This window comes from Arachis duranensis, chromosome 5 (genome assembly GCF_000817695.3).
Source record: "Arachis duranensis cultivar V14167 chromosome 5, aradu.V14167.gnm2.J7QH, whole genome shotgun sequence".
NCBI classification, from domain to species: Eukaryota; Viridiplantae; Streptophyta; class Magnoliopsida; order Fabales; family Fabaceae; genus Arachis; species Arachis duranensis.
The window spans coordinates 18,030,078-18,042,701 of NC_029776.3; the positions used below are offsets into that span (position 1 = coordinate 18,030,078).

The following is a 12,624-nucleotide window of genomic DNA, read 5'->3' on the forward strand; positions in this document are numbered from 1 at the left end:
CCTGCTTAGTAAATCTCTCCAGCCTCCTTTCCACACCTCTGCTTTGATCCACCAGCACCCTTCGGTCCCCCTCCTGCATTTGCCTCCGAAACTTAGCTTCCCCTACAGAGACTGTTTTCCCACGCAGCCTGTATTGGTGCATTTCAGCTATAGCTTTTAGGGCACCACCCTTCGTCGTATATCGAACAAAGGCGAACATGTACGCCTTTGCATTCTTCTGTCTTCTACATAGATAAACGTCATTGATTTTTCCTGTCCAGTTGAACAGCTGATACAGTTCCCTCCTAGAGATATCCTCCGGCAGATTATCTACAAAGATAGTAAAAGAGTCCCTCTCTAAGCGATGATATTCTTCTCTAGTCCAAATCCGCGGATCCTTCCAACGTGAAGAGGTTGCCCGGTTCCCACCTCCCCTTCTCTCCGCCTCTCGAACCATACTACCTAATTTCTATGATGTTGGGTTAACGCTGCGCTTATTGATCTGGTCAAACCCCATCACTGGGTGAAGAAGTTTTGCTCTTACTTTCGCTTGCTTATTACTCCAATTTCAATTTTAACATATGCTTGATTTTTTTTGATAAATTAAATTTAATTTAATAATTTATGGTTAATCAACAAATATTACATATAAAATAAAATTTAAATTCTAATACTTGAACGAGTGAGTTGATTACTCTATTAACTAAAATTAGTTAAAATTTAAATCCCTTTACGTATAGCAATTAGGTGGTGTAGATTGTGAGTGCGGATTTAAGTAGGAGCCCTGGAGGTTGTAATCAAAAAGATATAAACTGTTTAGTCAATTCACTCAATTGTATGAAGAGTATTTGTTGATAAGTAATTATCAGTAGTCCCCACTGCTCATAGACAAGCATTGTATTGGACTAGAATCGTTATCGATTCGTCCAGATCTGTATGGAACAGAGTGGCCACTGTGATTATCACTTGTCAGAACCATAGAAAAGCATAAGAATTGCATAATAATAATATTTAATAATAAAAATTATAGGAGGTATGGCTTTATTGGCAACTGCTACAGTCGCCTTTAAAACTATTAATACTCAAATTCGCAATCGCAGTTTTCTACCGCTGCAAAAGCATCTCTCGCTCTCTTCTTCTCTTTCTTCTTTTTCGTTCTTCAGAACTGTTTCTGGCAGAGCAATGGAGTTGGAGCGGAAGAATTCGACAGTGATTGACGAGAATGGAGTTCTTAAGAAAGGTATTGCCGAGTTCTACGACGAGTCCTCTGCTATTTGGGAGGATATTTGGGGAGATCACATGCACCATGGCTTTTACCCTCCCGATTCTACTGTCTCCCTCTCCGATCATCGTGCTGCTCAGATTCAAATGATTGAACAAGCTCTTCGATTTGCTTCTATTCCTCTAGGTCAATTCTCACTTCCTTTATTTGTTTATTAATTTAATTAATTAATTGAGTTTTGATTGATGTGCGTGTGTTGTGTTACATAGCAGAGGATGAGAGGAAATGGCCGAAGAAGATAGTGGATGTTGGATGCGGGATTGGGGGAAGTTCAAGGTATCTGACCCAAAAATTTGGAGCTACAGCCGTGGGTATTACTCTCAGTCCTGTTCAAGTTCAAAGGGCTAATGCTCTTGCTGCTGCTCAGGGTTTGGCCAACAAGGTTGATTAATCTATTATTACTATTTCAGTAAACATTCAATTAAATTTAGAGTTTGTTTGAAAAATATTTAATACGAAAAAAGAATCTGTTTTTGTTAAGATAAAAATTTGAGTTAATAGCCAAAATCGTGTTTGAAAGATACGTCAATCTCCATTTTAGTCTCAAAAAGATAAACTTAATCAAATTAATCTCCAAAAAATAATTGTGTTGATAGAGTTTGTCATTCCGTCATCTCAATTGATGACGTGGCTAACGTTTAATATACTCAGACGACGTAGTTTTGTTCTTTTTGCCTCCAAAAGTTGAAACGACGCTGTTTGATGTCCAAGATGAGGTATTAAGCCCATTTCTCCCCATCACCACCTATCATAACAGTCATCCTTCTGTTTCGTTCCAAAAATCTCTTTCTTTTTTCTTTCTTTTTCAACGTGAAATACTTGTGTCTGAAGTAGTGCATTGCGGTGGCGCTGCAAGATCTTGTGTGGTTCAAAATTCTTAATTTGGAGCTCTTCCGGCGACCCTTTTGCGAGATGGGTACGGGTCAGGTAACCGGAGGCGGTGGCGGTGGCGTATGTTCTAATAATGGTGGCAGCGGTGGTTACTGTGACATGAACTACTATAGCCGTATTTTCTTTTTGGGTTTCATTTTCTTCTTTGGGTGCTTTGTTTTCTTCGGATAGATTGCGACTCTTTATGGGTGGCTCACTTTCTCACCCGCTGTTCATGCGAGTCTTTCCACCGTGGGTTGTCAAGAGGACAAAGGGTTCTTGGTCAATTGGGATTTTATTTGTAGAATTTATTGTGATTTTTTTCACATGCAAACCTATGTTAGTTTCTAATTTGAAGTTGGTAGTTTTGTTTTTGTTTTGCTATGATTTTTAGTTTCATTATTTTCATTAGAGAAATTAATTTGAATTTTGAATGGTGAGATTTGTTTTAGTGTGGATTATTTTTTGTTCCATGGAAGTAGATGAATGATGGTTTTGAGCACAACAAAAATAGATAAAGAAGAAGGCGATTGGGTCAAGAAACCCACCTCTAGGTTCAGCCTTCTTCCCTAATGCGTGAGTGAGAAAAGGAGAAGACGATTGAAAGAGCGATCGAGCAATGAGAATCATGTGCAGGGGTGGCCTCCACCAGCAACAACGGAGGTGACGAGACCACTGTGAAACGACAATGAGGCTTCGCTGGAGGTGCGAGAAGAAGAACGAATGAGAACATTTATTTTTGGGATGAAGAATGCAAAACGACACCGTTTAATATGCTGCGCTGTCGCTTCACGTTCCAAGTTAACGGCAGTATCAAGAAATTAAAGAACGTGATTAAAAAATTTATTTAGGTAAGAATTTGATTAATTTTATCTTCCAGGACTAAAATGGAGATCGAAGTATCTTCTGAGGATGATTTTGACTATTAACTCAATTTATTTCTATTTGAAATTCAATTCTATAGTTTGAAATTATTTTAATATAATATAAAAAAAAATTAATTCTTTAATTTAAAATTACTTTAATATATTCTGGAGGAGTGTTATGGGCTAGTAGATTTTGTGAGTTGTAGCTATCAATTAACCATCAATAGTATTTTTAATGGTGTAAAATTTCATCTAATGGTGGAGAATTATTCATTTTCTTTTTGCTGGTTAAGTGTTGGCTAGATTTTGATAAAAGTTCTAGCCCCCTAGATTTTCTCTTAATAGAATAGAATTAAAATTTTAGAAATGTTTAGTAATCAAAAGAAATTAACAAAAAATAGTCCAAAATTTGTATTATTTAATATTTATTAATTAATATTAAATAAAATAAATTTTGACTATTTTTTTATCTCCTTAGCATTACCGCTAATTTGAAGGTGTGAGAATTGATTTGAAAATCAAACTCCTCTTGATTTAATTTGTAAATGATCAGATACATGATATACACCAGCCAATGCATTTTTCTCACGTGAATACTTTTTTCTTCAAATTTAAAGTGTATGTTTCCGCGTAAATCTCGAAAATCACCTGCTTTAATTCTACATATTGATTATTTTGAACTAATGAAAAGCTTTTTGATGGAATTCTAACATTACGTAGAATGTCATCACTTTTAATTTCTCATTATTTGTAACTGTGTTTTACTTGTGCGGTTTAAATATCTCTATTCCGTGCCTATTCATTTCTAAGTCTTTTGAAATAACTAAAGCATACAAAATTTTTGGAACTACAATTGATATTTAATCACATTAGCTAAAATTTATTGAAAAAATAAAAAAAATTTCTCAAAGGAATTCAAATAATTCATATTTTAGTTCTTTTGAAATAAAAAAAAAATTCAACTTTGGAGTGAATTCTAATTCCTAACCTTCCAAACAAGCTCAAAATATTTCAAATCGAACACTAGTTTTAAACAAAGTTTTACTACTTTGAAAGTCATCAAATTGGTTGTTTCATTGTTATTTTGAAGAGGACAAGGAATTAATTGTTGTTTTATTAAGAGCAAAGAGAGGACCAATATGTGTGACGAGATTAATTCTAGAACTTGAGAACAATAAATTTGTTGGAGATGAAAATCTCAATCCAAGTTTTGATGTATATTAATGGAGTTACTTGTACAGGTTTCGTTTCAAGTGGCAGATGCTTTAGACCAACCATTTCCCGATGGGCAATTCGATCTTGTTTGGTCCATGGAAAGTGGAGAACACATGCCTGACAAAGCAAAGGTTGTACTTCATTTATTTATCTTCTCCTCTGAGGCAAGCTTAATTAAACATTAACTAATTATTTATTTCTATATTTGATTTAACTTTGGGAGTATTATATTAAGTTGAAACAAAATTGATGTTCAAAAGCAAAATTGAGACAATAAATTTTGTTTGAATAAAGATAAAATAAAATCACCGAAATATACATACAAATTTTAGTGTGAAATGATATCCATCAAAGCAAACATGGTTTTTGCATAGGAGAATAATGAACTTGAATGCTATTTCTCTTCCCTTTTGATTCTGATTTCCCCACTTGCAGTTTGTGAGTGAGTTGGCTAGAGTAGCTGCACCGGGTGCCACCATAATAATAGTAACATGGTGCCACAGAGATCTTGGCCCTGATGAAGAATCCTTAAAGCCATGGGAAGAAAAACACTTGAAGAAGATATGTGATGCATTCTATCTTCCAGCATGGTGTTCAACTGCTGATTATGTTAGATTGCTTGAGTCCCTATCATTACAGGTGAATTACTTAGCCAAGTCCAATTATTGAAGATGGACCCTTTGAGATCTTCAAATAACTTAACCTATCCCCATGCTTTGGCAGGACATCAAGTCAGAAGATTGGTCTCCCTATGTTGCTCCATTCTGGCCCGCTGTGATACGGTCAGCATTATCATGGAAGGGTCTTACTTCACTCTTGCGCAGTGGTAAGTGCTATTAGTAATTGTTTACACCTAGATCTTTGAAAATTATATACTATTTCTTTAGTTAGCTAGCAACCTCTATATTATATTCTGTATATAAATATGTAGCTATTCAAATGTTTTTCTGTATGCTCAATTAAATAATAAATATAACAATAGTCGCAAGTTGTCGGTATATGATAGGAATTGAATATCTGTTTTTCTAGGAGTTGGTTGGTCTACATGTTCTGTGAAGTGTGAACCATATTAAAAGTCGAAAATGTTGCATCTCTTTATCAAATTTACATTTGACATTAATTTGTTGCACCTCTCTCTCTAGTGGTATTTTAGGGTCTTCCAAGTTCGGGCAAGTGAATAACGAGGTTGAATGAATAAAATAGACTAAAATAGATGGATTTTTGTGCCTCTGAAATTGCTATTTCTTTTTCAAGAATGCTTTCGTTAAATCCATTACCATTGAGTAATATATACTGCTGCTAGGCTGAATTTCCTTGGATTATTTTGAGCAGGATTGAAAACCATAAAAGGAGCTTTGGCTATGCCATTGATGATAGAAGGATTCAAGAAGGATCTAATTAAGTTTGCGATCATTACATGCAGGAAGCCTGAATAAGAGGGGGCAGATCAGTTTATGATAGAATTAAACGGGTTTCTGAAAATCTCAATTTTTTGTTGTAGTTTAAATTAAGTAAGACATAGAAGCTGCCGTGCAACAGTGACACAAAATATTGTGAGAACAACGATATGGTTGTGAAGAATGAAGATGTCTCACAACAATGCCTCAGAGTTGCTGACAGCTGCTGATATGGCTTCTTTAAAGCAATTATTTGTTAGTTTCTTTAAGCACATGGACTACAAATTTGTACTATTACTACTTTCTGTTACCATCATTACTTCTAATTCTCCATGCTTGCTATATTTGTGGTAAGATTCGCATAAAATAAAAATAAAAATAAATGTCTATTTTAGAATAAACATGTGAATTATTTTATTATAATCTCAATAATATATCTGTCATTATATTAAAAGTGGGATAGAATGAAAGATAAGATGAGATGGTGTAATACTTAAATAAAGGAATGTGTAAAACTATGAACTATAAAATATACTGAAACAGTATAAACGTGCGGCATCCTTTCACTAAGTACAATCAGTGGTGCCACATGCCTGTGTTCAACAAAAGGCACATGATCACATACATGCAAGGAACAACTAACAGATGCACTTTCCGGCTATACAGAAATTGTATATTTGTATTAATTTCATTTCTTGAGATATACTTTGTATAAGATGAAGAATGATAGTTTAGCAACATTTCAACACTTAAACTTCCTTTTGATATACAGTTAATTGAATAAGAAAATGAAGAAAAGAGAAGCTTAATAATACTCAGCGTTGTTCTAATAACTATATCATGCCTAGAGGCCTAACAGTTTCTTTCTTTCAATCTTTTGTATAAGATCTTCTTCAGATGGAACCCCAGTATCAGCTTCAGATTTGGTGGACCACCACTCCATGATTTCTTCCTACAATGAAGAAGAGCACCAGGATCACGTGAATTTCAAGCAGATGAAAAAATTACTAGCTCATGATATTAAGAGTTGCCATCGCAATCACATGCAAAATTAATGAAATGAAAAGAGTAGGACATAGGTCTTCATCCATATTAATACCAGAAAGCAAACTTTGTTTAATACTCGGTAAGATATAAACAAGCATGAAACCCTCTGACTGAACTAGATGCAATGTGGACTAGTTATCATCTTAGAGAGATAGAGATCTGAGATACTATGTATTTTACAGTTGCATCAATCACTGATTTATGGTCATTGTTCAGTGGAAATAAATTGTACAAGGATTGATTTGCTATTACCTCAAGAAAATCATGATTGGATATGAACTGACTTTCAACCATACACTTGATGCCTCCTACATTCACTGAGAGAGACTTTCTTGTATTCTGCTCAGAACTCTGATCATGGCCCTCTGTTGATACACCACAAGAAGAAAGAAGAGAAACCAAAAAACAAACGTAAAAACAGCTGCCATGATTTTTAAGCCAAAAAGAAGATAACCAAAGACTAGTAAGTAGTAATCATGACATAAAACATAAATCATGCAGAGAATTTTAGTTATACCGTTTATAGATGCCACGTGGTATCCAGTTCCTCCTAGCCCTTCTTCCCACTTCCCAAGCCGCAGCCGCAAGAAAAATCCATCAAGATTTGATATCGCCCGGTCACCGCTTATCCACCTGATGCAAAAGTGCACTCTGTTAATTGAAGTTGCAAAGATTCACTTGTCTTATAAGTAGCAACAGGATACTGTAATTGTGGAAACTTATCACAAACATGCATCTCTCTCTCTCTCTCTCTGCATATAATTTAGACAATCCTGTTATGTTCATTAATCCATTTATTGTCAGTGAATACTTTACTATAAGAAATACTACCAATATAGAGGCTACTAGAATATACTATAGGGAGATTTATAAGCATTCTAATTCATCTGTTGTTCCATCCTAAAGTATAATTTTGATATATAACAACATTTTTGTACCTGGTAATTCTGTTGCTGTTTTGTTGATAAGATGTATGTGTAATAATTCGATTGATCCGGTTATCAAATTTTGTTTTGAGTTAACAAACTTCCTGATTTAGTTAGCTTGCTTCATTTTCGCCGGTGTAAGATTAATTGCAAATATCCTTTTAAGTGTTGGATTATAATTATTCTCAAATGAATATTTCCAAGCGATGGTTTTCAATTCCAGATCAAAATAGTTGTTCATGTTTGCAAAGATTTCCCCTGTCAATGAGAAAGCACCAATACTGGGGTTGAGAGTTGCTTGCATCCTTAACATTTTAGCATCATGCATGAACCATAAAACCATACAATGACTAGTATTAATACAGAAAATGACTTTAGCATAGGATAGTTGGCTTGCATTACTTACTTCAGGATGTCGGTGCGGGACAATCGAAGGCTTCTAACAGCCTCAGAGATTCCTTTTGGTATGTTTGAAATCTGCCTTTTTGACAATCTGGGTGGAGAGATGATAGGATTTTCTTTGAATTTGTTTTCCTCTGTACTTGAACTACAGTATTTCTCGAGTGAAGCACAGAATCCAATCATGGAGGGGACAATTTCATTCAATTTCCGCTTCAAATTGAAACTTCTTTCTCCTTGGTGAACAGTTTCAGCATCAATAGGACGGCTGGAAAAGATTTGGTCATCTCCACCAGGTCGGAGTCTGGCACTGCCCTCATTGCTGGAGCTAACATGCTTGCCAGTAGGAAAACTATCATTGACCAAGGCTTTAACTTCCGGTACATGTTTTCTTTTTGAAATTGAAGTGGGACATGAAATTGCCCAGTGATTGGACTGAAAACACTTAAAGCACAAACAAGGAGGTTCTTCCAATCCTCTATGTGAATATCCTCCATATGAAGTTACATTCTTCTGCAAATCTTCCACATCACTTTCAGCAATATCTGAGCAATCAGCAAGTTGGTGACCTCTTGTCCCACAAAACAGACAAAAGAAATGTACCTGTGTGGTACTATCTGTTCTTTTTGTGGGTATGATATGTTTGATGGCACCTAATCTCTTTGCAAACATTGAAGCCATTGGTTCTGAATTTCTGAATCCTGAAGAAGATGAAAAAGGGATGAACTGGTGCTTTGATTTATGATCACTATCTTCCTCAAAAGCAGTCCGAGCCTCTGCATTATCAGGAGAATGTTCTCTTGTCTCTTCAGTCTTGCAGTTGTTTAAATAAGAAATATGTTTGTCGGAATTGGGAAGCTTTGAGACATTAGTTGATGGGACTTGCGATCCACCTCTCTCAGAAGTAGTCAAGGGGGCTGGAAGTTTCGGAGAAAATCGAGTTATCCACAGACTTCGAAGAGCATCACTTCTATTGAAGATGTTATCTGTTCCCTTTCTCTCAGAGAGAGGATTAGAATACACATTATCAGTGTTATTGGTGTTGTGTCTTGTTGCAGATGTATCTGACACCATTTCTTCTTTGTCTTTGCTAAGGCCCAAGATGGAATAATTTTTGTTCTGAATTGTGTCATTTTTTATGCTTTCATGACCGTGAAAATAACTTAGAGGCTTAACTGTAGGCTGTGAGGATGGACCGGCATTATCTCTCCCACTGGATGCTTCAGACTTGTTGTTCTCTGCACAACAGGTTATTGGAGTAGCTTCTATTCCATGCATCATGTTGCCTGTTTCTAAATCTTCACAACCCTCACCCACTTGAGACATTCTTTTTCCTACCTCATTCTTCAAGGTTGGACAATATATGGCCTGAAAAATGGATTTGAATCCAGTATTTTTTGGCTTGGGATCTTGATTGGCATTGATTGCAATAAGACTCTCATCAGGTGCTACATTTTGATGATCTGGATTTGCCAGGGTGAGTGCCAAAATGTTTGATTCATTTTGAACTGATTGCGAAAATCCTTTCACCATGTTTGAAATCCAGTTCATGAATGAGCTATCCTGTTTAGCGTAGGACTTAGAACCAGAAGTTTCTTGGATTTGCTTTTTGACTCTCTTGCTCCCAATCATTAACTGTTGTTGAAAGTGACATCTCTTCTTACAACTGGTGAAAAAACCACCGCTGTTGCAGCTTTCAACGCTTGAATGACTGTCCTCATCCTCCATTGATAATCTTACATTTGCTCCCCCATCCGATAAGGACTTATCTTTTCCCTTGTTTATTGTCATATGAATTTTGCTATTACATGGAGACTGCAAAACTGCAAGAGTCTTATCATGTAGCCGCATCAGTTCGGCATCAGGAGATTTCCTTTTAATCCCCTTACAAGCAGCAGCACCACTGAGAGTTCTTAAATCATTCTCCGCAGTTGATTCCAGTTTTTCTAGAGGGCCTCTGCTGGAAGATGCTATATTAGTCCCTGGAACACCAGAGCCTTTAGCTGTGTCTCCATGGGAACACCTGCTTGGCGAAGGATTTCGCTCCATGCTTAGTTTTGCCGCATCTGATTGAGGTAATGAACCATCCAATGGCCTTTGGTCAACCTGACCTGCTAGGAAAATAGGAACCAGAATACGCTTAAGACCGATGAACTCACATTTTTCTTTAACAAAAAAGTTTCAATGATGTTTCTTCCTTTAACATGTGAGTTTAGAAAAAGCAAAGGCAAAACCATGAGATGCCTAGATTCTTTTCACCACAGAACTAGAGAAGTGGTGATGACAGCAATACCTGAAATAGCAGAAAATTTGTTTCCCTCTATCCCAGATAATTTATCAGCTCCAATGTTGGCTTCATCACAAGCATTGTTCTCATCATGATTCACTATATTCTTGTTTTTATCATTCGGCAAGCCTGGTATAGGACGCTAAGCAAATTAGAAATCTCCAATTAAACTATGCAACTAACTAGGATAACTGATGTATTATTGTTTCCTTCAGAATGGCCTATTTGAATCCAAATATTACAATAAAACAAATTTCCTGTCTATATGAAACAACAGGATGCATTAGAAGATGTTAATTTCACCTGTATCACTTTCTTCATAGGCTTTACACTTTGGCATGACACCTGAATAACTTGTTGGATGCATAGTGGGAGTATGAGTATCTGTTTCAGCAATATCACCTTTGGCAGTACATATGATAGCTATAGGTTTTACAGAAATATCTTCAACCGGCTTATCAGTGTTTACAATTTGTGGTGGAGTGATAACCATACTGCTCGGTCCAACATCCTGAAAAAGAGAACTATTTTTACCGGCAAAGCTTGAATCGGCACATTTAAGACATAAACCGTTTTCTGGAGACCAAACTATTTCAGATAGAGGGTCAGTGGCAGCATATGTCATGTCTACTCTTGAACCTGCTGCATTTGCACCTGCACCTGATTCATTTTTCAAATTTTTCCAAACGCACTGGTTAGCATAATTCAGAAAGAGTTCTAAATCAGTCTTTGGTTTTATATTCTCGTTTTCTTCATTCATCTCCAGAAGGATAAAATCTTCACAAAAAGGTCCTGAAATATTATTACAGTCAACATTAACCTTCTTGTTTAAAATAAAAATTCTGAGTGCAGGGTATATGTTACAATGTAAAAAACGTGGAGGCACAAATAGTTGCACCAAATCAATTGACCTGATCAATGGTTACTCATTTATCAAATTTTTGAGATGCATCATTTTGGAACCTTTGCCCTTTTCGTACGGAAATTTTTAAATTGGTTCAAAAGCCATTAACTGAAAATTTGAATTCTTTTTGGTTTTGATTTGATGGACAAGCATGGCTGGATTCTTTACATTTAGAAGTTTAATCCAATAAATTTTGTTAGAACTTAGCAGGTTAGGAGTCTAAACAAGTAGCATAGAGTGTTATGAAACATTCAAATCAAAATAAATTAAATGTCAAGGGTTGTGAATACCGAAAGGTGAACTTGTTAGGTGCAAGATTGTGAACGCCGTTCATCTCTAACATCCTTCTTCCTCATCACAAAGCTCCATTTGCGGACAACGAACTTGGTCACCATCACCCAAGCCTTGTGCTGAAATCCTGAAACCGAAGTAAGTTGATTCAGTTAGAAGAATCAGAAATCCAATTCAATGAAAAGAATACCTAACTGTATGGATGTACAAACTACAAAGTACGAAAGAAGCTAAGAAGGACCCATAGAGAGAGAGAGAGAGGAGGGAGAGAGAATGAGGTTGTTGCAGTAGAAATGGAGTGGAAAGGTTCTTTCTCTAGCAGCCAGACGTCCAAGTATAATAAAACTGTTACATGAAGCTGTCTCTGCCTTTTCTGCAATTAAGAGGTTGAGGATCTGCCACGTGGCACACTCCATTCCACCGAGAACCAAATTTCTATTCTTTAAAGCATTATTAAAGTAGTTCTGAACGTTGGTTCTAATGATTAGTAAAACAAAATGTGAGTGAGTTGTTAATGAAATGGCGAAGTCAATTAGGACAGTTAGGTATTCTGTTTGAGCTTCAGTTTGATTCGAAGTCTCATTTGTTATTATGTTTTTAACTAATTTTAGGCTCTCTCAACTGTCAAGGATTAATACCTAATTATTTACCTTTTCTGGTTTAACTTTTTATTTCTTCCTTTTGTTTGCATGCATGTGCATACATTTTAAGAAGTTTAGGTATGCATTTCGGTTCCTAAAGATTAACATCAGATTAATTCAATCCATAAAAATACTGTCAAATTCAATGGCTATTGCAAATTAATATACACGTCAAATAATTTCAAAAAAAAAGGTTAATATAATATCACGTTAGTTTTTCTCAGTTTTTTTTTTTTATTGCTGTTTAACATTGAATGGGATCTAGAAAAGTTAGGACTTGATGTTACTTTAGCATTTTAAAAAACACATAAAATCAATCAAGTCTTAAAAGATTAAAATATAATCAAAAATTAATTTGAAGTGATGTTCTATATTGATAACTTAAGAAAAATATTTAATATCAGAGATATAATTATTTATATTATTTTTTCCTATCAATTTAAGTTATTGACATTAGTAGTTTCATGATATCTAATGTCTTGTATTAATTGCAAAGATCAAATTATATATTTACCCAAAA

General features: G+C 35.5%; 3 protein-coding genes across 7 annotated transcripts in view; 2 read left to right on the forward strand and 1 right to left on the reverse strand.

Annotated features, from left to right (window-relative positions):
* The window catches only part of LOC107488489 (tocopherol O-methyltransferase, chloroplastic), a 41,893-nt gene extending 35,931 nt beyond the window's left edge, over positions 1-5,962 (forward strand). The window contains exon 7 of the mRNA XM_052262027.1: positions 5,673-5,962. The gene's annotated coding sequence lies outside the window, so the exon portion shown is untranslated. The remainder of the gene's footprint in view (positions 1-5,672) is intronic.
* On the forward strand, positions 1,000-5,685 carry LOC107488490 (tocopherol O-methyltransferase, chloroplastic). Its single transcript, XM_016109239.3, has 6 exons — positions 1,000-1,387; positions 1,474-1,643; positions 4,239-4,343; positions 4,648-4,851; positions 4,936-5,038; positions 5,545-5,685. The coding sequence occupies exons 1-6, from the start codon at positions 1,015-1,017 to the stop codon at positions 5,646-5,648; spliced, it is 1,059 nt and encodes a 352-aa protein (XP_015964725.1). The 5' UTR covers positions 1,000-1,014; the 3' UTR covers positions 5,649-5,685.
* A 306-nt stretch (positions 5,963-6,268) lies between the features above and the next one.
* On the reverse strand, positions 6,269-11,819 carry LOC107488491 (uncharacterized). Of its 5 annotated transcripts, none has more exons than XM_052262025.1 (8): positions 11,659-11,819; positions 11,463-11,590; positions 10,572-10,928; positions 10,275-10,397; positions 7,989-10,095; positions 7,174-7,289; positions 6,909-7,021; positions 6,269-6,561 (listed from the first exon to the last, which is right to left on the reverse strand). In XM_052262025.1, exons 3-8 carry the CDS (start codon positions 10,891-10,893, stop codon positions 6,454-6,456), a joined length of 2,889 nt encoding a protein of 962 aa, XP_052117985.1. In that variant the 5' UTR covers positions 10,894-10,928; positions 11,463-11,590; positions 11,659-11,819; the 3' UTR covers positions 6,269-6,453. The 5 variants fall into 5 exon arrangements, with proteins under 5 accessions (XP_052117985.1, XP_015964727.1, XP_015964729.1 ...); XM_016109241.3 differs by having other exon boundaries at positions 10,572-11,060; XM_016109243.3 differs by having other exon boundaries at positions 11,654-11,799.
* Positions 11,820-12,624: the final 805 nt, after the last annotated feature.